The following is a 24,846-nucleotide window of genomic DNA, read 5'->3' on the forward strand; positions in this document are numbered from 1 at the left end:
GATTTATCAGGGACATAGACTCCTGTCAGGTAGCTCCACCATCTTCTAAGGTCTTGTAGTCTTCCACAGGGTTTTCTGCAGCCAGGCAGCAGAGAGGTGGGAAAAAGTACCTGGAGTATCTCATCCAAGGGTTTGGGGCCCAGCTCAGACAGTATATACATCATTCAAAAACAAGACGAGAACATAGGTATTAGTCCCAACTGGCTGGGGTCTGGTAATCCTCTATAGAAATTCAGGAGACTTGGTTTAAGTTCACAGATTCTTGCTGACATTGTAATGATATTATTTTTTACAGATGTTTCTGTTACATTCATACACTATTTTTATTTAATCATAAGTGATATTAATTCATTCATTTCTAACTCTGTGAGATTCTGAACAATCTTGTGTACATATTGACTTAATTCTATTGTAAAGAAATTGCATCAGTTATAACAAGATCAATTAAGTAATTGCCAGCAGCTTAAATATGAATGATTTAAAATCTAATTTCCTAAAAAAAAAATCCACAAAGATTAAGTACAATTTTCCATAACACCCAAGTAAACAAGCATCAAAAGCTCAAGGTTAATAATAAAAATAACAATCATAAAACTAAAATCTCATAGATCTTCTTGCAAATAAATTACTATATTTATGGGTAATAAGATATAAATCTTATGATAGCAAGATCTAACAAGAAAGGAACATCACCCAAACCTTGCTAATGTTATATCTTAGTGTCTTTATAGGTGACTGACTTATAAATACTCTTCAAACTTCTATTCTACTATTTACTTGATGTTAAAGCCTGGTCAATTGCTTTGTATTTTCAAAATACTCATATCAGGAACTTTAAGTTTCTTATTCTCTCAATATTCTAGTTACTCAAGCTTGGGGGTGTCATTTATAATTTATTTTAATTAATGTGCATTAAAGATATTTGAGATTTAGATTTTTTAAAATTTCCACTCCTAATAATATGTTTACTCTGAGAAAAATTGTACAAATGCTGCTGGTCAAAATGCTGATATTTGTTAATCAGCAGATCTAGGATATCTGCAGCTGGATTTCCAGCTCTCAGCTTTCCCATCGTGAATAAATCATGACCACATGACCCAAGCAGAAAAGTACATGCTTTACCCAAGATTCAAATACTAGTTAGACCCCAATACTTTTACCCACATATTTTGAAGTTTTAAAAAAGTACAATTATTATATCATGTCCATAAAACTGTGGAACACCAAACTTTATACTGGCATCAAAGGTGACCATATTTGTTTCACTGTAAATATCAATACAAGTGAGTCTACCCAGTAATCTATCTTCTTCTACAACTCCTTAAAAATATTTTTGTGTTTACACTTTACTCTCTAACTCAAAATCTTACTATTTCTAATTTGATTCTATTCCAAGCTCTTCTACGTACTATCAGTTTAGTCTTCAAGGCATTAATTTTTCTGAGGCTTAAATTCATTGCCTATAAAACAGGATAATTATGTCAATTTATCAAGGTTTTGTAAGACTTAAATAAGATAATAATAATGGGTGGTTAATTCTTTGTAAACACTACTGGTAAAGCATCAAAAGAGTGTCCTCCTCCTCCTTCTTTCTTTCATCCATGCTCTTGAGGTTTTTTTGTCATTTTAATTTTTGGTTTTTGTGTGTGTGTGTGTGTGTTTTTAAATTTTATTTATTTATTTTTTATAAAGCAGGTTCTTATTAGTTATCTAGTTTATACATATTAGTGTACACATGTCAATCCCAATCTCCCAGTTCATCCCAACACCACCTCTCACCTCCCTGCTTTCCCCCCTTGGTGTCCATACATATGTTCTCTACATCTGTGTCTCCATTTCTGCCTTGCAAACTGGTTCATCGGTACCATTTTACTAGATTCCACATATATGCATTAATATACAATATTTGTTTTTCTCTTTCTGACTTACTTCACTCTGTATGGCAGTCTCTAGGTCCATGCATGTCTCTACAAATGACCCAACTTCGTTCCTTTTTATGGCTAATATTCCACTGTATATATGTACCACACCTTCTTTATCCATTCATCTGTCGATGGGCATTTAGGTTGCTTCCATGACCTGGCTATTGTAAATAGTGCTGCAATGAACATTGAGGTGCATGTGTCCTTTTGAATTATGGTTTTCTCTGGGTATATGCCCAGTAGTGGGATTGCTGGATCATATGGTAATTCTATTTTTAGTTTTTTAAGGAACCTCCATACTGTTCTCCATAGTGGCTATATCATTCCCACCAACAGTGCAAGAGGGTTCCATTTTCTCCACACACTCTCCAGCATTGATTGTTTGTAGATTTTCTGATGATGCCCATTCTAGCTGGTGTGAGGTGATACCACACTGTAGTTTTGATTTGCATTTCTCTAATAATTAGTGATGTTGAGCAGCTTTTCATGTGCCTCTTGACCATCTGTATGTCTTCTTTGGAGAAATGTCTATTTAGGTCTTCTGCCCATTTTTCGATTGGGTTGTTTGATTTTTTGATATTGAGCTGCATGAGCTGTTTATATATTTTGGAGATTAATCCTTTGTCCATTGATTCATTTGCAAATATTTTCTCCCATTCTGAGGGTTGTCTTTTCATCTGTTTATAGTTTCCTTTGCTGTGCAAAAGCTTTGAAGTTTCATTAGGTCCCATTTGTTTATTTTTGTTTTTATTTCCATTACTCTAGGAGGTGGATCAAAAAAGATCTTGTGATTTATGTCAAAGAGTGTTCTTCCTACGTTTTCCTCTAAGAGTTTTATAGTGTCTGGCCTTACATTTAGGTCTTTAATCCATTTTGAGTTTATTTTTGTGTATGGTGTTAGGGAGTGCTCTAATTTCATTCTTTTACATGTAGCTGTCCAGTCTTCCCAGCACCACTTATTGAAGAGACTGCCTTTTCTCCACGGTATATCCTTGTCTCCTTTGTCATAGATTAGTTGACGATAGGTGCATGGGTTTACATCTGGGCTTTCTATCCTGTCCCAGTGATCTATATTTCTGTTTTTGTGCCAGTACCATATTGTCTTAATTACTGTAGCTTTGTAGTATAGTCTGAAGTCAGGGAGTCTAATTCCTCCAGCTCCGCTTTTTTCCCTCAAGATTGTTTTGGTTATTCGAGGTCTTTTTTGCCTCCATACAAATTTTAATATTTTTTGTTCTAGTTCTGTAAAAAATGCCATTGGTAATTTCATAGGGATTGCATTAAATCTGTAGATTGCTTTGAGTAGTATAGTCATTTTCACAATATTGATTCTTCCAATCCAAGAACATAGTATATCCCTCCATCTGTTTGTGTCATCTTTGATTTCTTTCATCTGTGTCTTATAGTTCTCTGAGTACAGGTCTTTTACCTCCATAGGTAGGTTTATTCCTAGGTATTTTATTCTTCTGGTTGCAATGGTGAATGGGATTGTTTCCTTAATTTCTCTTTCTGATCTTTTGTTGTTAGTGTATAGGAATGCAAGAGGTTTCTGTGCATTAATTTCATATCTTGCAAATTTACCAAAATCATTGATTAGCTCTAGTAGTTTTCTGTTGGCATCTTTAGGATTATCTATGTATAGCATCATGTTATCTGCAAACAGTGACAGTTTTACTTCTTCTATTCCAATTTGGATTCCTTTTATTTCTTTTTCTTCTCTGATTGCCGTGGCTAGGACTTCCAAAACTATGTTGAATAATAGTGGTGAGATGGACATCCTTGTCTTGTTCCTGATCTTAGAGGAAATGCGTTCAGTTTTTCACCATTGAGAATGATGTTTGCTGTGGGCTTGTCGTATATGGCCTTTACTATGTTGAGGTAGGTTCCCTCTATGCCCACTTTCTGGAGAGTTTTTATCATAAATGGGTGTTGAATTTTGTCAAAAGCTTTTTCTGCATCTATTGAGATGATCATATACTTTTTATTCTTCAGTTTGTTAATAGGGTGTATCACATTGATTGATTTGTGTATATTTAAGAATCCTTGCACCCCTGAGATAAATCCCACTTGATCATGGTGTATGATCCTTTTAATGTGTTGTTGGATTCTGTTTGCTAATATTTTGTTGAGGAAATTTCTGCATCATGTTCACCAGTGATACTGGTCTGAAATTTTTTTTTTTGTAGTATCTTGTCTGGTTTTGGTATCAGGGTGACGGTGGCCTCTTAGAATGAGTTTGAGAGTGTTCTTTCCTCTGCAATTTTTTGGAAGAGTTTGAGAAGGATGGGTGTTAGCTCTTCTCTAAATGTTTGATAAAATTCACCTGTGAAGCCATCTGGACCAGGACTTCTGTTTGTTGGAAGACTTTTAACCACAGTTTCAATTTCATTATTTGTGATTGGTCTGTTCATATTTTCTATTTCTTCCTGGTTCAGTCTTGGAAGGTTATACCTTTCTAAGCATTTGTCCATTTCTTCCAGGCTACATTTTATTGGCATAGAGTTGCTTGTAGTAGTCTCTTAGGATGCTTTGTATTCCCGTGGTGTCTGTTGTAACTTCTCTTTTTCATTTCTAATTTTATTGATTTGAGTCCTCTCCCTCTTTTTCTTGATGAGTCTGGGTAAAGGTTTATCAATTTTGTTTATCTTCTCAAAGAACTAGCTTTTAGTTTTATTGACCTTTGCTATTACTTTGATTGTTTCTATTTCATTTATTTCTGCTATGATCTTTATGATTTCTTTTCTTCCACTAACTTTGGTTTTGTTTGTTCTTCTTTCTCTAGTTCCCTTAGGTGTAAGGTTAGATTGTGTACGTGAGATTTTTTCTTGTTTCTTGAGGTAGGATTGTATTGCTATAAACATCCCTCTTACAACTGCTTTGTCTGCATCCCATAGGTTTTGGATCATCGTGTTTTCATTGTCATTTGTCTCTAGGTAATTTCTGATTTCCTCTTTGATTTCTTCAGTGATCTCTTGGTTATTTAGTAATGTATTGTTTAGCCTCCATGCATTTGTACTTTTTACATTTTTTCCCCTGTAATTGATTTCTAATCTCATAGCATTGTGGTCGCAAAAGATGCTTGATATGATTTCAATTTTATTAAATTTACCAAGGCTTGATTTGTGACCCAAGATGTGATCTATCCTGGAGAATGTTCCATGTGCACTTGAGAAGAGAGTGTAATCTGCTGTTTTTTGGATGGAATGTCCTATAAATATCAATTAACTCTATCTGGTCTATTCTGTCATTTAAAGCTTGTGTTTCCTTATTACTTTTCTGTTTGGATGATCTGTCCATTGTTGTAATTGAAACGTTAAAGTTCCCCACCATTATTGTGTTACTGTCGATTTCCTCTTTTATAGCTGTTAGCATTTGCCTTATGTATTGATGTGCTCCTATGTTGGGTGCATATATATTTATAATTGTTATATCTTCTTCTTGGATTGATCCCTTGATCATTATGTAATGTTCTTCCTTGTCTCTTGTAACATTCTTTATTTTAACGTCTATTTTATCTGATAAGAGTATTGCTACTCCAGCTTTCTTTTGATTTCCATTTGCATGGAATATCTTTTTCCATCCCCTCACTTTCAATCTCTATGCGGCCCTAGGTCTGAAGTGGGTCTCTTGTAGACAGCATATATATGGGTCTTGTTTTTGTATCCATTCAGCGAGCCTGTGTCTTTTGGTTGGAGCATTTAATTCATTCACATTTAAGGTAATTATTGACATGTATGCTCCTATTACCATTTTCTCAATTGTTTTGGGTTTGTTCTTGTAGGTCTTTTTCTTCTCTTGTGTTTCCCACTTAGAGAACTTCCTTTAGCATTTGCTATAGAGCTGATTTGGTGGTGCTGAATTCTCTTAACTTTTTTTTTTTTTTTTAACATCTTTATTGGAGTATAACTGCTTTACAATGGTGTGATAGTTTCTGCTGTATAACAAAGTGAATCAGCTATACGTATACATACATCCCCATATCTCCTCCCTCTTGTGTCTCCCTCCCACCCTCCCTATCCCACCACTCTAGTTGGACACAAAGCACCGAGCTGATCTCCCTGAATTATGTGGTTGCTTCCCACTAGCTATCTATTTTTTGGTAGTGTATATATTTCCATGGCACTCTCTAACTTCGTCTCAGTTTACCCTTCCCCCTTCCCATGTCCTTAAGTCCATTCTCTATGTCTGTATCTTTATTCCTTTCCTGACCCGAGGTTCTTAAGAACTTTTCTTTTCTTTTTTAAATTCCATATATATGTGTTAGCATACGGTATTTGTTTTTCTGTTTCTGACTTACTTCACTCTGTATGACAGTCTCTAGGTCCATTCGCCTCACTACAAATAACTCAATTTCGTTTCTTTTTATGGCTGAGTAATATTCCACTGTATATATGTGTCACATCTTTTTTTTTTTAATCTAGAATTTTTTTTTAAACATCTTTATTGGAGTATAATTGCTTTACAATTGTGTGTTAGTTTCTGCTTTATAACAAAGTGAATCAGCTATACATATACATATATTCCCAAATCTCCTCCCTCTTGTGTCTCCTTGTCACCCTCCCTATACCACCCCTCTAGGTGGTCACAAAGCACAGAGCTGATCTCCCTGTGCTATGTGGCTGCTTCCCACTAGCTATCTATTTTACATTTGGTAGTGTATATATATCCATGCCACTCTCTCACTTCGTCCCAGCTTACCCTTCCCCCTCCCCATGTCCTCAAGTTTATTCTCTATGTCTGCGTTTTTATTCCTGTCCTGCCCATAGGTTCTTCAGAATCATTTAATTAAATTAAATTAATTAATTAATTAATTTTTAGATTCCATACATATGTGTTAGCATATGGTATTTGTTTTTCTTTTTCCAACTTACTTCATTCTGTATAAGAGGCTCTAGGTCCACCCACCTCACTACAAATAACTCAATTTCGTTTCTTTTTATGGCTGAGCAATATTCCATTGTATGTATGTGTCACATCTTTACCCATTAATCTGTCGATGGACATTTAGATTGCTTCCACGTCCTGGCTATTGTAAATAGAGCTGCAGTGAACATTGTGGTACATGACTCTTTTTGAATTATGGTTTTCTCAGGGTATATGCCCAGTAGTGGGATTGCTGGGTCGTATGGTAGTTCTATTTTTAGTTTTTTAAGGAATCTTCATACTGTTCTCCATAGTGGTTGTGTCAATTTACATTTCCACCAACAGTGCAAGAGGGTTCCCTTTTCTCCACACACTCTTCAGTGTTTATTCTTTGTAGATTTTTTGATGGTGGCCATTCTGACTGGTGTGAGGTGATACCTCATTGTAGTTTTCTTTCGCATTTCTCTAATGATTAGTATGTTGAGCATCCTTTCATGTGTTTGTTGGCAATCTGTATATCTTCTTTGGAGAAATGTCTATTTAGGTCTTCTGCCCTTTTTTGAATGGGGTTGTATGTTTTTTTGATATTGAGCTACATCAGCTGCTTGTAAATTTTGAGGACTAATCCTTTGCCATATGCTTCATTTGCAAATATTTTCTCTCATTCTGAGGGCTGTCTTTTTGTCTTGTTTATGGTTTCCTCTGCTGTGCAAAAGCTTTTAACTTTCATTACGTCCCATTTTGTTTATTTTTGTTTTTATTTCCATTTCTCTAGGTAGTGGGTCAAAAAGGATATTGCCGTGATTTATGCCATGGAGTGTTCTGCCTATGTTTTCCTCTAAGAGTTTTATAGTGTCTGGCCTTACATTTAGGTGTTTAATCCATTTTGAGTTTACTTTTGTGTATGGTGTTAGGGAGTGTTCTAATTTCATTCTTTTACATGTAGCTGTCCAGTTTTCCCAGCACCATTTATTGAAGAGGCAGTCTTTTCTCCATTGTATATTCTTGCCTCCTTTATCAAATATAAGGTGACCATATGTATGTGGGTTTACCTCTGGGCTTTGTATTCTGTTCCATTGATATATATTTCTGGTTTTGTGCCAGTACCATACTGTCCTGATTACTGTAGCTTTGTAGCATAGTCTGAAGTCAGGGAGCCTGATTCCTCCAGCTCTGTTTTTCTTATTCAGGATTGCATTGGCTATTCGGGGTCTTTTGTGTTTCTGTACAAATTGTGAAACTTTTTGCTCTAGTTTTGTGAAAAATGCCATTGGTAGTTTGATAGGGATTGCACTGAATCTGTAGATTGCTGTGGGTAGTATAGTCATTTTCATAATGTTGATTCTTCCAATCCAAGAACATGGTATATCTTCCATCTGTTTGTATCACTTTTAATTTCTTTCATTAGTATCTTATAGTGTTCTCCATACAGGTCTTTTGTCTCCTTAGGTAGGTTTATTCGTAAGTATTTTATTCTTTTTTTTGCCACAGTAAATGGGAGTGTTTCCTTAATTTCTCTTTCATATTTTTCATCATTAGCGTATAGGAATTGAAGAGATTTCTGTGAATTAATTTTGTATCCTGCTACTTTACCAATTTCATGGATTAGTTCTAGTAGTTTTCTGGTAGCATCTTTAGGATTCTCTATGTATAGTATCGTGTCATCTGCAAACAGTGACAGTTTTACTTCTTCTTTTCTGGTTTGGATTCCTTTTATTTCTTTTTCTTCTCTGATTGCTGTGGCTAAAGCTTCCAAAACTACGTTGAATAATAGTGGTGAGAGTGGGCAACCTTGTCTGGTTCTTGATCTTAGTGGAAATGGTTTTAGTTTTTCACCATTGAGAACGATGTTGCTGTGGTTTTGTCATATATGGCCTTTATTATGTTGAGGTAAGTTCCCTTTATGCCTGCTTTTCAGAGGGTTTTTTTATCATAAATGGGTGTTGAACTTTGTCAAAAGTTTTTTGTGCATCTACTGAGATGATCATATGGTTTTTCTCCTTCAGTTTGTTAATATGGTTTATCACATTGATTGATTTGCATATTTATTGAAGAATCCTTGCATTCCTGGGATAAACCCCACTTTATCATGGTGTATGATCCTTTTAATGTGCTGTTGGATTCTGTTTGCTAGTATTATGTTGAGGATTTTTGCATCTATGCTTATCAGTGATATTTGTCTGTAGTTTTCTTTTTTTGTGGCATCTTTGTCTGGTTTTGGTATCAGGGTGATGGTGGCATCATAGAATGAGTTTGGGAGTGTTCCTCCCTCTGCTATACTTTGGAAGAGTTTGAGAAGGATAGGTGTTAGCTCTTCTCTAAATGTTTGATAGAATTTGCCTGTGAAGTCATCTGGTCCTGGGCTTTTGTTTGTTGGAAGATTTTTAATCACACTCTCAATTTTAGTGCTTGTGTGTGATCTGTTTATATTTTCTATTTCTTCCTGGTTCAGTCTTGGAAGGTGGTGCTTTTTTAAGTATTTGTCCATTTCTTCCAGGTTGTTCATTTTATTGGCATATAGTTGCTTGTAGTAATCTCTCATGATCCTTTGTATTTCTGCAGTGTCAGTTGTTACTTCTCCTTTTTCATTTCTAATTCTACTGATCTGAATCTTCTCCCTTTTTTTCTTGATGAGTCTGGCTAATGGTTTATCAATTTTAACTATCTCCTCAGAGAACCAGCTTTTAGTTTTATTGATTTTTGCTATCATTTTCTTCATTTGTTTTTCATTTATTTCTGATCTGATCTTTATGATTTCTTTCCTTCTAACTTTGGGGGTTTTTTGTTCTTTTTTCTCTAATTGCTTTAGGTGTAAGGTTAGGTTGTTTATTTGAGATGTTTCTTGTTTCTTGAGGTAGGATTGTATTGCTATAAACTTCCCTCTTAGAACTGACTTTGCTGCATCCATAGGTTTTGGGTCATCGTGTTTTCATTGTCATTTGTTTCTAGGTATTTTTTGATTTCCTCTTTGATTTCTTCAGTGATGTCTTGGTTATTTAGTAGTGTATTTAGTAGCCTCCTTGTGTTTGTATTTTCTACAGATATTTTCCTGTAATTGATATATAGTCTCACAGCATTGTGGTTGGAAAAGATACTTGATACGATTTCAATTTTCTTAAATTTACCAAGGCTTGATTTGTGACCCAAGATATGATCTATCCTGGAGAATGTTCCATGAGCACTTGAGAAGAAAGTGTAATCTGCTGTTTTGGGATGGAATGTCCTGTAAATATCAATTAAGTCCATCTTGTTTACTGTATCATTTAAAGTTTGTGTTTATTTATTTATTTTCATTTTGGATGATCTGTCCATTGGTGAAAGTGGGGTGTTAAAGTCCCCTACTATGATTTTGTTACTGTCAATTTACCCTTTTATGGCTGTTAGCATTTGCCTTATGTATTGAGGTGCTCCTATGTTGGGTGCATAAATATTTACAATTGTTATAAATTCTTCTTGGATTGATCCCTTGATCATTATGTAGTGTCCTTCTTTGTCTCTTGTAACATTATTTTAAAGTCTATTTTGTCTGATATGAGAATTGCTACTCCAGCTTTCTTTTGATTTCCATTTGCATGGAATATCTTTTTCCATCAGTCTGTATGTGTCCCTAGGTCTGAAGTGGGTCTCCTGTAGACAGCATATGTACGGGTCTTGTTTTTGTATCCATTCAGCAAGCCTGTGTCTTTTGGTTGAAGCATTTAATCCATTTACATTCAAGGTAGTTATTGATATGTATGTTCCTATGACCATTTTCTTAATTGTTTTGGGTTTGTTTTTATAGGTCTTTTTCTTCTCTTGCGTTGCCCACTTAGAGAAGTTCCTTTAGCATTTGCTATAGAGTTGGTTTGGTGGTGCTGAATTCTCTTAGCTTTTGCTTGTTTGTAAAGTTCTTGATTTCTCTGTCGAATCTGAATGAGATCGTTTCTGGGTAGAGTAATCTTGGTTGTAGGTTCTTCCTTTTCATCACTTTAAATATATCGTGCCACTCCCTTCTGGCTTGTAGAAGTTTTGCTGAGAAATCAGCTGTTAACCTTATGGGAGTTCCCTTGTATGTTATTTGTCGTTTTTCCCTTGTTCCTTTTAATAATTTTTCTTTGTCTTTAATTTTTGTCAATTTGATTACTATGTGTCTCAGCATGTTTCTCCTTGGGTTTATTGTGCCTGGCACCCTCTGCACTTCCTGGACATGGGTGGCTACTTCCTTTCCCATGTTAGGGAAGTTTCTGACTATAACCTCTTCAAATATTTTCTTAGGTCCTTTCTCTCTCTCTCTTCTCCTCTGGGACCCCTATTATGCAAACGTTGGTGCATTTAATGTTGTCCCAGAGGTCTCTTAGGCTGTTTTCATTTCTTTTCATTCTTTTTTCTTTATTCTGTTCCGCAGCAGTGAATTCCATCATTCTGTCTTCCAGGTCACTTATCCATTTTCTGTTTCAGTTATTCTTCTATAGATTCCTTGTAGTGTATTTTTCATTTCAGTTATTGTATTGCTCATCTCTGTTTGTTAGTTCTCTAATTCTTCTAGGTGTTTGTTTTTTAATTCTTATAGGTTTTTGTTAAACATTTCTTGCATCTTCTCGATCTTTGCCTCCATTGTTTTTCCGAGGTCCTGGATCATCTTCACTATCATTATTCTGAATTCTTTTTCTGGACGTTTGCCTATCTCCACTTCATTTAATTGTTTTCTTGTTCCTTCATCTGGTACATAGTCCTCTGCCTTTTCATTTTTTCTGTCTTTCTGTGAATGTGGTTTTTGTTCCACAGGCTGCAGGACCGTAGTTGTTCTTGCTTCTGCTGTCTGCCCTCTGGTGGATGAAGCTATTTAAGAGGCTTGTGCAAGCTTCCTGATGGGAGGGACTGTGTGTGTGTCTTTTTTCCCTTATTCATTCACTCACTCTTTAAGTCAATTGGTCAATCAGATACATTCTCCAGAAAACACTTATTAAATATCTACCATGTAACATTACCATGCTAGATATCAAGGATACCAAGATAAGCCTGATCCTTACCCTCAGAAGTTAGAGATTATTGTGGCAGAGAGTGGATTGTGGTAAGTGCTAAGACAGTGGAAACAGAGACAGCTACTATACTTAGAAAAGGCTTCCTGGAAGAGACAATGTACAAGGAGAGATCTTCTGGCTGAGGAGGAATTATACTAGGAAAAAAAGAAAAGAATGGTCTAGCAGAATAAAACAATGTGTATTAGCAGAGGAGAGTGAGAACCAGTCACAAAGCAACTTGGAGATCTGGAAAGAGATGAGGGAGGGGAGGTAAAAAGAGGATAGGTCATGGAAGGCCTTGTAAGTTAGGTTGAAGAATTTGGAGTTTATCTGGAGTACACTAAGCAAATCAAATTATTCCCCAGTTTCTCTTCTGTCTCTGACCTGAATGGTCCATTTCTTGGGTCATAATTTGGCATAAAGTCTTCTGTGAGTTTTCTCAGTGTACAGTCATGCTTCTGTTGTCATCACTGCCATTACTAAGTATTTTGGACTATACATTCTGCACATTTAAACATTTATATTCTGCTGGGTACAGTTTTCCTTTGTGATCTATATATCACATAGTCTAGTATTTCAAGGTCCCTTGTAAAATATTTTCTGTTAATTTCTTTACTTGAGTCCTTATGTCTCAGTTTTTGTTGAATAATAAATTATCTGTGATTGTAAAAAAAAAAAAGTCTAGTATCATGGCAGATACCGTTTGCATATTGACCATGGGGCTATCTGAAACTTAAATTAATGCTATTACTTGATGCTTCTGGACTATTCCATCTATGGGTCTCTTTTCTCGGCAGCACAGGAAGATCCATTTCTCCTTTCTCCAAGGTAACTTGATGCTGCCCTAGTAAAATGCAATGGGGACTATAACCCTCCAGGAAACAACACTGTCTGACACCCACACCCACACCCACACACACTCATGTACATGTACTTAAAAGCCTCCAATTTCCTGTGACCCTTAAGATAAGTTCCATATTATTTTATGTGGCTTAAAAAGCACTAAGACGACCTTACAAGTCCTGGCCATGTCTTCACTTGACCGTTAGTAACCACTGTGTCTGGGTGAGGTGAGATGGGGCAGGGAGAATACAAAGAGGCTCAAGTGTGCTCCAGACAGAGGTTACAGCATGGCTAGAGATGAAGATGAGAAAAGCATATGTCTATCTGAACCTCTGAAAAAAGTATAGCCATTTTCATAAGCTTTTTCCTCTGCTTGGAACACTCTTGTACCCTGTTTCTTGCTCAACCCCTGTCTATTATTGCATTTCCACGCTTAAAAATCATCTCCTTCAAGCAGCCTTCTCTGGCTTACCTCCTTCCCCCACTTTTTTCAAGAATGATCATGTACTCCCATACTCCCACAGCACTTTTCTTGTAATTATTTAATTTTCTTTCCTTACTAAACTATAAATTTCATGACCACAGAATCTTGCTCCTGTTATATTCCAATTAGCCAACAGAATGCCTGGCATATACCTGATGCCTAATAAATACATGTTGAATGAATGAATGGAAATAACCATTTGTTTAGTACCAATTATGAATTAAGCACTGCACCAAGTGCTTTATATGCATTATCTCACTTAAGCTCACCAGTATTATTCCCATTTTACACACGAGGAAACTGAGCCTTAGAATAAGAGACTTGCTCCAAATCACACAGCTAATAAGTGATAGAGCAAGGACTGAAAGCAAGGACTGTCTGATTCAGGAGCCTGAACTCCTAACCTCTCTATTATAACAATTTCTCCCTGGTTCTCCCTATTATATTCACTCATTTGTTTTTGTTGAACTGGGATTTACAACTTGTTTGGCCTATATCAAAGGTTATTCTAGTGACTGGAAAAAAATCATAGTTTTTAAATGTTCTTAAGTTTCTCCATTTCTCTCTCCTCTTGGATAAATGTTAGCTACACATGTTCATTATCAGTGTTTCCACCTGTATTTTGACCTGATGTATTTTCAAAGTGTACACCTCAAATTTTGTTAATTTGCCTCTACCGTATGGTTAGACATCTTGGTTCTTTTTCTTAATAAGAGGGGAGGTTACAGATAAGTTTAAAGTAGAGTTAAAATAGTTATGCTCTTTCGTTCTTAATAAATCTGTTTTGATTGCATGCCAATGGTATTACTGTTATTTAAAAAAAATTTTTTAACCTACGTTCCATTTCCAAAGAGAAATTTGAAGTGGGTTGTGTTTTCTCCTTGGGAAGCTTCCTGATTGTTATCTTTCTAACCTAAGCTGATTAAGTGTAGTTTTGAGAGACAGAGGAAGAATACTGCCTATAAACCCCAAATCTCTTAGATCTAGATCTTGCACAAAAACCTTGATCAAATTACCAAAAGTAAAATTGCAGCAGTTCAGTTAAACATTCACAGGATTATTTATTTTGAATTGATTTAAATGTATATTGCAATAAATCACTTAAATGTTATTTTCTAATACTATTTGTGGAGAAACAAGTCAACTTTGGGGTTATCATAACAATCACAAAAAAATCTGATTACCATTCAGTTATATACAACATAACTAAATCCCTAGGATAGATTTAATTTAGTTTTTACAGTAAAAGTCTTTGCTTTGCTCTATGTAGTTATTTTCTCTTTCATAGAAATTTAAGAATTTTGTTACATATCTTAATTACAACTTAATTATAATAGTTTGGTCTTTTTAATTACCACAATGCATTTACAGTGTTGAGATTCAAATTTATTTTCCTTCTATAGAGTCTTATAGAGTGCTACTACATGTAGCATTGTCAAAATCAACAGGCATTGCACATGAGGTAAGTAACAAAGGAGTACACCGGGCAAAAGTCAGTCACTTTTCTATTATTGCTTATCTAATCCTGAAAAGAATAAATGATCATGTTTAAGGAAATTGTGTGTTTTTTTTAAGTTACATTTTTAATTCAAATATTGATTGTGGTCTAAGTGTCATTCAAAACAGTGTTGTTCAAAGACAAAATATTTAGTTCACTTCCTAAAGCATCTGATCCCAGGAAGACAAATTATAAATTACAAAGGAGGCGTCTAGTTAACTGAGCTTCTGCCTCTTCTGTACTTGTTTATACCAGGTGACTCGTTTGTTTTTAATGTTTTCCCATCACAGAGAACATACTTGGGAAAAGCATGGTCTTGATGACGTCAAGGATAATGTTTTTGAGGAAAGGGGTGAGGAATATCTTTAAAATGACTGATCTTCTTTCTATGGTTAGTAGGTTAAGAACTTTATTAAGCAGACTGGATGTTCTGGGTCTAGAATAGCCATTGAGTGTACTCCAATTTGGAAAATTACTATCAGTTATGATGGTGAATGAATAAGGGGTATTTGGCACTATTTGGCAGTATTAAAATTGTATTTTTTTGGGGGGGCGCTAATGCACTCAACTTTTCTTGAGTCTTATGAAGTCCAGAATGGGGTTTGAGATGTTGACGTTTGGGGGGTTTTGTTTGGTTGGTTGTTTAGGTTTTGTTCTTGTTTGTTTGTTTGTTGGTTGGTTGGTTGTTTGCAAGGGGAGAGGGTGAAATTTCCTTATAGCTCTCTAATATGGACCTGACAAGAGAATTAGCAAAGGCTAAGAATGATAGAAGAATTAAGTGCCTGTCTACACGACAGGTAAAACTGGAATACAGAATCTAGGAGAAAGGGCTTCCTGAACTTGAGTCAAGGTGGGATTCAGTATTAAAGTTCCATAAAGTATAAACATCGTAGAAAAAAGAGACAGTGTGTCATTAGCAAACCCAAAGCCACCTCTTTGAAGGCCTTTTGTTACAGATGTCAGATTCAGGAGCTAATGGTTATGGTAAGGACCAGAATAGGAAGCTCAAAACCCCAAAACTTTATAAGCATAAATCAGATACACTTCTGTTTTTGAAATCCATCCACTAGCTCTCAACTGCATTTAGAGTAAAATCTAAATTCCTTTCTGTAGTCTATAAGGTCCTGCATGATCTAGCTCTTCCTGTCTCTAATACAGTAACCCTCAACCTTTTAACATGCTCCAACATCACCTGTTAACTTTCTAACTCCTATACCCATCAAGCTTGTTCCATCCAGAGACCTTGAAAGTGTTCCGTCTGTCCCTCTCTCTAAAGTTCTCTTTCCCCAGATACTCACATTGGCAGTTCCTTCCTATAGATCAGGTCTTAGTTTAAATATTGCCTCCTAAGGGAATTTGCTCACTTGCCCTTTACTTTATTTTTATCATAGCCCACATCCTTATCTCAAATATATTAATATGTTGTGTTATAGTGTGCTAAGTTATTATTTTCTATATCTGACTACTAGAACATATACATCATGCGATCTAACAAAAAGCGTCTGTCTTCTTGGCCTCTGTATCCATGTACGCCTGACATATAGTTGATATTCAATAGCTCTTTGCTGAAAGGGCTACCTGAACAAATGAGCATACATTGAACTAGTCATGTCTCCAAGCAGAATAACAGAGGAGTTTTGGAGCAGGTGAAGGTCCAGGAAGTCACTCAACATCTGGAAGGTTTGGCAGAAGTTTGTCAGGGCACAATCATGACTGGGAGGCCGAATCTTTCATAAATAGAAATTCATGAAACTGGACAATTCTGGAATTCAGCTCCAAGAGCAAAACTCCAAGCCCTAAGAGGCTCCCAAATTATTACTAAATAGCATAGGTGCTTCAGTTAATAAACTACTCCTTAGGTAAATGCATTTGGATGTTGCATTAGCTCTTTTAGAATAGTAAGCTTCAGTCTTCATAGCTTTAGATTGCTCTTGCCCATAACTTGGCTCATATAATGCTTGTAATAACTCTTTTAGGATAGTAACCTTTTGTCCTATTACTGCAGATTCATTTTAATAAATTCTATTGGCTGTAACATAGCACATTTAGAATTTGTATTAACTCTTTGAGTCCAACAGTTAAACATCATTAAATGCACTGAAGCAGGATTATTCTTTCTTGATTTAGAGAGGATCTTAAAGTCTTAAACATTTTCTGAAAAATAAGTGTATTAATCAGGTAGTGCCCCCTACAATTTATAGACATGATCTATGAAAATATAACTTTCGGTTATCCTTTTGTCAAAGATATAAAACGTTTATTTAAAAAATAGATTATGGGATGTGAAGACAAATTTGTACTTTAATGGGAAACAAATGGAACAAAGCAGAGTCTGGATTGAAACAGAGCAGATCAGTTGTTCTCAAGCTTTTACATTCTGCAATTCTCTCTTAAGCGGCACAATCCTTGTACACACACGTACACAAACACAGACAACATGCCACTAATTTGGTCATTCATTCAACTAACTTGTATTAAGAAGCGTTTGCTGTGTGTGGGAACTGTGTAAGGTATGGGGACACTGAGGCTAAACTAACATTATAATACATATTCCTGCAGGGGCTCGCAGTCTTCCAGGGGAGAAGGGTTGGTAAAGGTAATTACAGCAGTGTATGCTATAACAAATATATGAATAGGGCAGAGAAAAGCAAGGACTCATCTGCTTAATGTGATCAGGGAATGCATCCAGGAGATGAAGAGATTTGTACTAAATTCTAAAGAGAGAGTTGGAAGCGTTGCCAAGGTGAAGAAGGCACTGCAGCCAGAAGGAAGATCTGTGGAAGCTGAACGACTAGGATTTTATAGGGAACTGTGAGAAGCCAGGTATGAATAGAGCCAGGTGTGTGCATGCAGGAAAAGGCAGTATATACAAAGTGTAGAAGAACTATTTGGCAACCCTGTTGGCAGTTTGGTAAGGGGCTATAATTCTTTCCTGTACAAGATTTTAATATCCTTGGTCTTTGCCCATGTTAATAAGTCAACTCCAGTCACTACGACAAACCAAAAGTATTCTTACTTTTGGCAGCCAGCCTCCAAGATGGTCCCCAATCATCCAGACTCTTCCTATTCATACCCTTGTATAGTTTCCTCCCACACCGTACCGAAGTTTGTCTGTGTGACCAATAGCTTAAAGGAGAAGTGATAAACTGCCCTTCTGAGATGAGATTGGGTTATAAAAGATTGTGCAGTCTGTCTTGGTCTCTCTCTCTCTCTCTCTCTCTCTCACACACACACACACACACACACACACACACACACACCACATCACTTAATCAATCCATCACTCAATCACTCATCTTGCTCAGGGGAAAGCCAGCTGCCATGTCCTCTGAACAGCCCCTTGAACTGAAGCTTCCTGCCAACAGCCATGTAAGTGAGCATGAACTCGATACCCCTGCCCATTGACATGATCATAGTTCTGACCAACAGACCACCTGGTTACCACTTGATTAGAGCCAGAACCACTCAGCTAACTAACTCATCCTGATTCCAGATCCAGAGAAGCTCATATGAGATAATAAATATCTTTTGTTTTAAGCTGCTAAGTTAGGGAGTAATTTATTAGACAGCAATAGATAATAGTACACTACTCACTTACAAATGCCCTCTAGGGGAGCAGAATAGATCCCAAGTGAAACCGGCAGGTCTATGCTAAAGACTTTGGGCTTTGGACTTCTCACCATAGGCAGGTGGGAAGCCACTGACAGATTTTAGGCAAGATGGTGATACAATTGATTTATGTTTTAGAATGATTACTTTTGCCTTAATCCTAGGGTCTTCCATTCCATTTTTGGGTCCTCCACTATTGTTTTTTCATCTGCCTCTAAAGGGCCTAACAAACTATATGGCACTTGCTGACGTGTTTTCTTCCTGACTAGACTGTGAGCTACTTAGGAACAGAGATGGATTTATTAGTACCGCTTAGTCATTTATAAACAATTCTTTGTGTTCCTAGAATCCTGCTGAGCATGGGGAGGAAGAGGCACTCAGTAAACCCTTGTGAATTAATTGAGTGATAGGAGATAGTTGAACCTGCAGAAAGAGAGTTGGGCTAGCAAGTTACTAGATTAGTTCGCTGAAAGAGTGACGAAGGAATGGACTTTAGAAATGTCAAAGGAGAAGAAAGCAGAAATTAGTCATTTCACACACACTAACATTTTTAGTTAGTTTTGCAAGTGCAGTCATCTATCAAAAAACCTAAATCTTTGTACTGTCTCCTGGGGTTGTCACAGCAGAGGTGAAAGGAGGAAATTCCCAGCATTATTACTTGAAGTTCGTAGGTATAAAACAATGTTACCAAAAAAATGATAAAAAATAAAAATACCAATAACAGTTTTCTTACTCTTTCAAAACTGATAAGTTGGTTTATACTAGGCTAATAAAAGTTTCAGTGGGAAGAAGCAATATAATGTTATAAAGAAACTCTATATCCACATACAGTTATAAGTATACAGATATAAAGAGGCAAACTTTATATTCACACCAAGTTATAAGAGTATCTGGATTAAGCAAAAAAAAAAAGCAAGTGTAAGCAAATAACAAAGAGAAGTTCACTGAAATCCTTTTTATACACAAAATATCTCCACTGGGAATTCTGAACACACTCTAGAGCTCTAAATATTCAGGTGTTCAATTCTAAAAACAGGTAGGGATTTGTATTAACAGGTAAAACAGAAAAGTATCACAAGAGTCATCTAAAGTCTCATCATTCAGAATGATGGTTGGAAAAAGTGTCCAAATACTTTATAATTTTCTTATGCATGTAAATGAGATATCTATTTTCATGATCTACTTAAAGTAAGCAATTTCTTTGTCTCCATATTTTCTTCAATTTTAAAATAGCTTCATTTGAAAGACTTGTGTTGTCTTCAAAACCCCCAAATGATTACCCACTTCCTTCTTAAATAAGAGCAGCTCTTGTTTTGGTTAACTGGACTTGTTTTTCATTTTCTAGTTTAATTTTATATCTTCCTAACACACACACACACACACACACACACACACACTCATTGGTAACCCAAAGTTATGTTAGGTAATCAACTACACTTTATGAACAATTTTATTATAAAGGATATTTTTCCTTTTCATCATTTGTTCCCTGAAAATGAGATCATTTCTTATACATTTAAAGTATTATTACAAAAAAATTGGGTAACAAGCAGTGGCTTTGGTTTAAGAATATAAAACAGAAACAGAATATTTTCTTAGGAATTATCTGTGAAGAAGAATTAAAATGATCTCTCAAGGATTTTGGTGATCTGATTAAAATATTAGCCATTTTTACTGGATTTTCCATCACAACTGCATTGATGAGATTTCCCCCCCTCAACTGTAAACTGCTATACAGATAAAAACAAAAACGAACAAAAAAATGAAACAAAAAACCCCTCAGAACTTGAAAAAAATGATTGGAAATATTTGCCTAGGTCGTTCCTTTTCCAGTTTTTCTCAAATAAAAACAACTACATTTTTATTACCTTTTACTAATTAACACTAAATTTTAGGATTTTTTTAAGAAATAAAAATAAGGCTGGTGGATGAATCCCATACCTTATATTTGGTTGCTAGAATGAACTGAAGTTGTAGAGTTCTTCCCATCCACTGGAATGTTATTTGTTTTAATACAATTCTTTCATCCGCCTTTTTCTCCTTGCCTTTATTGCAATGACTATGTGGGCAAAAAGAAGAATGTTTCAAAATAGGAGTCTATAATTACATTACTATGAGTCATTTCCCTTTAGAAGTTTTAAAAATATTTACTAAGCCATGAAAATCAGCATATTTTCCAGAAATTCTTTGCTAAATCAGAATAAATCTGCAGTGTTTCTGCAGGCTCAAATTTCAGCTCAGCATGTACCTGCTGCAGAGATAAAGTAATTTTTGCAAATGATTCCATGTGTACCTGCCAAGTTTTCATAATATCCAGGAAATTCAATATATAACATTTTTGCTTTTGTCATAAGTAAAAATCTTAGTAGTTCTAATACCTACCCAAAGTTAGACATTTAACTCTTAACAAATTTATGCAAAAATTTGAATTGTGTGGCCAGCAGAATACATGACCAGGGTAGTCTACACTTACTTTTAAATTGTGTACTCTTTAATCCTTTTTACTCTCTCTGCTAAAAAAGTTAGCCTGTACTAAGAATGACTGATCCTAGGCAGAAATTGTAACCCTAGGAAAAGTTAAGTTGTAGGATTCCTGTATATTTTTTCTCTTTTAATTCTAATTCCACTCTGCTCTTCTAATTTTCAGCAACTTTTTCATAGGCATTAAGTATTCCAACTCCAATTTCCTCCCTTCCACTCATTCCTTCTTGAGCAGTCTTTCACACTTTTTGATTCTCTTCACTCTTTCCTTCATTATTATGCTTTTTCCATTTACTAGAAACTTTCTCTCAGATAATCTGATTAATCTTTGTTTAAGATTTCTTTAAAACGTCATCTTGAATAGCATATTAAATATACCATTTATTGCCATACAATGAAATAAATATTGTACTTATAAAAAGCTGAAATTTTAGAGGGCTTGAACACTGAAAAGATTGCAACTACCTTGTCCCCAAATTAGTCAAAAATCTAATTTTATTTTTTGAAGCAGTATGGAATGTACATGCATGTTTCAATCAAAATAATTTCTTGCAAAAATTTCTAACTGTAAAATTTTAAGGGTGTTAATGAAGCTGGAGGTTTGGGGATTGATTTTTTGGAGTGGCTGTTTGTTCACAGGCTTTAAATTACCTTCATTTGCTACTGCCTTGGTGCTAAGCAATTTACACATATTTAAATCTTGCAACAATCCTGTGAGGTAAGGATTATCAGCCTCAAAATACAGACACTGAAATCACAGTGTAGGGAAATTAGCTCATTTTCCTAGTTTTCCCACCTAATTAGGGCAGTACTAGGATTCAAACCGAGTCTCAACGGCTAATGATTTTAAGCTTTTCACATGCTTAGCAATAGTCAACAGGTTTTTAGTGTCAAAGGTGAATGGGTCTCAAACTCAGGTCCTGGCCTGCATTTGACCCTATTTTGCAGCTCTCTATCTGGCTCAAGTTTCTAGTCTTACTGCCCACTCCTGTTCTGCCTCTCCACTACACTCCTCCTGTGCTGTACTGTACGCTCTTCCCTTGGCTTGAAATGGAACTTACATTCACAATCTGTTTCGTAAAATTACTTAAAACACGACAACATACTGCAGGGTCCAGAGAAAATGGTTCCACCCAGCAGTGGCTGGGGTGGGGGGGTCTAATTTCATCTCACACAATCTTTTAATTAGTCCTTTTGTTTTTAAGCCCTTAACCTTCATTCTGAACCTCCAGGGGAACCCAGGGCCTCCAAATCCTGAGGCATTTCAGGTGTGTGATGAGGAAATCCATTTTCTCCATTCACCTCCCCCTGCCTCCACCCCAGTCACATAACATGAATTCATTTTCTTTCCATTCTCTCACTTGTTTTCTTGTCCTCTCTGGTTCTCTCTGTTCTTGTGGGTGTTTATCATCACCACCACCGTACTTTCTTTTTCAGTGAGGTTTCTAGAAGAAGAGGAATGGATGTGGGTATTCACCTTGTCATATTTTATTGGAAGTCTAAAATCTTTCTTCTTTTTAATAATCATCCTGGTGTGAAAATTATGGACTTTGGAGTCAGATTCTCCACCTTTTTCAAGTTGGGGCACAGAGAGAAAACGGTCTTTGTATAGCATGCTGGGGTGGGTGGCAGGACTAGCCTGAGGAACCTGTGCACCTTGAATTGCTGGTGTGCCAGGATATCCATCACACAGCCTCAAGGTGGTAAACACTGGGAGTATACTTCCCGCTTCTTAGTACTTGGGAAATACAGGAGCTAACATATTCGAAAGCGCCAGCACAATGTGGATACACAGTAAGAGCCAGTAGAGATCTGCTTGCTTCCTTCATATCCCCCGCAACAAGTCACAACTTACACAATGCAGGGGTTCACATATCTGTTAAGCAAACGACTAAGATGGACATCACTGTAATACAATAGGGCATGATGTGGGGTCAGAGGATCTTGTAGACCAGACAGCAGCATTAGACGGCTGGGCAGAGGAAAGGAGAAGGACAGGAGGTTATCTGGCTTCCTAACTCCCTCTGCATTCAAATAGTGGCAAGTGCCTTTTGCTATTGGAAATCATTTGCTGTGAGGCCTTTGGTAGAGAGTAGCTGCAGGTGTTAGGGAAAAGTCTAGTGCCTTCTTAGTTGAAAGGGACTAGCTGAGGTGATTATTTAAAGAAATGTTCTTTGTTTTGCATTAGATTTATCTCTGTTCTGTTTAACCTTTATCTTCACATTATTCTTTTCCTGCAGAAAAAAAAAAAAAAATCTGTTTACAGCCTCTCAAGTTTACAATCTTCCTAGGGTCGGGGCATTCATTATTTCTCACTTCAGATTTGGGAATACACATCTTTACATTTAAAACTGCAAACACCGTCACACCAAACAGAATATGTTTGGCGTAACAAAAGACAAACGAGATCGCCTCTGAAATGCACTAACGGGTAGAAAAACCAGTGAAGGAATCTGGAGAATGTTAAACCCAGACGGTACTCTATACCGCCTTTCTCTTTTAATTTTCCTCAGCTTCCTCTTTTTCTCTTTTGATTCATCTTGATTTTGTTCTTCCTTTGGGCTTAAATTTTTTTGGGGGGGCGTGGGGTCTCATCCAAAAAAAAGGGCAAAGAAACGCCAAAGAGGCAAATGGGCAGGGAGGAAAAGCAACAAGTCACTCTGCTTTCTGCCTAGACCCTTCGGGGAGTCCAGTCGGCAAGTGAATCCCCATTCCAACGGCGTAACCTTCCCCAGCGCCATGCACCCCCAAAGCACTTCCCAACTCGGTCGGGCAACCTCCCTCCTCCCCTCCTCCTCTCTCAGCTGTCGGGAAATCCTGGAGCAGCCCTTGCCCAGGTGCCACTTGTTTTTTTAAATAGCCGAGGATAGAGCTTTGTCTTAAAGAGAAAGAAAGAAAACTCGACACTTCAGGGGCTGGGCCGCAGAGACTAGCTTGGCGGATTCCCGCTGCGGGCCGAGGCGCGGCCGCTCCACCGGCTCGCTCTCCAGAGACCAACCCCGAGAAGCTGCGCACAGCTTGTTGGTTAGAAAACAATGAGTTGAGTCCGTCGGCCTCACCTTAGGGGTACCTGTGCGTCGGAGAAGGGAGGCCGCTCTGCAGCCTGAGCGCGGTTTTCCAGGCGAAGTCGCGGAGCTGGAGACGCGCGGAGGCGTCGGGTTTCGCGCGGCGCCGCTCTCGCCCCGCGCGGGGACGCTGTGAGCCCACCTCCCCGCCCCCGCTGCAGCCTGTGGCTTCCCGCGCCGCTCCAGGTCGGTTTTTGCCGGCGACTCCAGTGTGACTTCCAAACTCCCGGGCTCTGGGCACACCTCGGAATTTGCCTCCGCCTCCCGCCTGCTCCCCTTGGGGCCCAGGAAGTCGCGAGCGCCCCAGGGGTCGCCCGAGGAGTGGGCTCGGGACCGCGGGCAGCGCAGCCTGCAGGGGGGCGCCGCCGGCAGCGATGAAGCCATCTTGGCTGCAGTGTCGCAAAGTCACCGGAGCCGGGGGACTCGGGGGGTCCCTGCCCGCGTCCTCTCCCGCCCGGGGAGCCGGCCCGGCCCGCAGGGCGTACGTGGCCCCCGGCCCACGGGGCGCTCTCGGGGGCCGGGGCTGCCGGGCGCTGTCCTCGGGCGGCTGCGAGTACAAGACCCACTTCGCGGCCTCGGTGGCCGACCCCGAGAGGTTCTGGGGCAAAGCCGCGGAGCAGATCAGCTGGTACAAGCCCTGGACCAAAACGCTGGAGAACAGACATTCGCCTTCCACCAGTTGGTAAGTGACGCCTTCGCCCACCCCCCTCTCTCTTGGGTGCCAAGGCTTGGCGTCCCCTGCACCGGAACATGGAGTTCTTTTGGGACAGAGAATGAGACTGGAGATGGCCTCAGACCTTTTAATTTGTGTTTAATTTCAATTTCGTAGTCAGCTCTTTTGCCTTGTCCTGAAGGATTCGGTTACCTATTGTGAGCTCCGCTGCCTATAGACCAGAAATTTACCTGTATGGCAGGGCTCTGCTTAGTTGAGCAAGAGCCAGCCCCCAGGGACAGCACAGTCTAGTGTGGGAAGCAGCCACGGGGAAACAAGTGCAAGAAGAGGGATAAACTAGGGGAGTGTTACCAAGTATCCACACACTCGGAGGAAGAGAGTCAAGGAACGACTTCCAATAAGGTCACA

The 24,846-nt window shown here is 37.8% G+C and overlaps 2 protein-coding genes across 8 annotated transcripts in view; one reads left to right on the forward strand and one right to left on the reverse strand.

Annotated features, from left to right (window-relative positions):
- LIN7A (lin-7 homolog A, crumbs cell polarity complex component) overlaps positions 1-24,420 on the reverse strand; it is a 240,793-nt gene extending 216,373 nt beyond the window's left edge. The window contains exons 1-3 of one of the 6 annotated variants that reach the window (XM_059936602.1): positions 23,760-24,419; positions 22,062-22,145; positions 20,161-20,278 (exon numbers count right to left, since the gene is read on the reverse strand). In XM_059936602.1, coding sequence (XP_059792585.1) covers positions 20,161-20,278; positions 22,062-22,111 — 168 coding nt within the window. In that variant the 5' untranslated portion in view covers positions 22,112-22,145; positions 23,760-24,419. Of the gene's footprint in view, positions 1-20,160; positions 20,317-22,061; positions 22,148-22,910; positions 22,937-23,759 lie in introns of those variants that run through there. The other 5 variants (XM_059936605.1, XM_059936603.1, XM_059936604.1 and 2 more) reach the window with 5 other exon arrangements.
- ACSS3 (acyl-CoA synthetase short chain family member 3) overlaps positions 23,558-24,846 on the forward strand; it is a 143,738-nt gene continuing 142,449 nt past the window's right edge. Inside the window, exon 1 of one of the 2 annotated variants that reach the window (XM_059936596.1) lies at positions 23,558-24,447. In XM_059936596.1, the coding sequence (XP_059792579.1) occupies positions 24,140-24,447 (308 nt within the window). In that variant the 5' untranslated portion in view covers positions 23,558-24,139. The remainder of the gene's footprint in view (positions 24,448-24,846) is intronic. The other variant, XM_059936598.1, reaches the window with a different exon arrangement.

This window comes from Balaenoptera ricei, chromosome 10 (assembly GCF_028023285.1).
Source record: "Balaenoptera ricei isolate mBalRic1 chromosome 10, mBalRic1.hap2, whole genome shotgun sequence".
In the NCBI taxonomy this organism is placed as follows: Eukaryota; Metazoa; Chordata; class Mammalia; order Artiodactyla; family Balaenopteridae; genus Balaenoptera; species Balaenoptera ricei.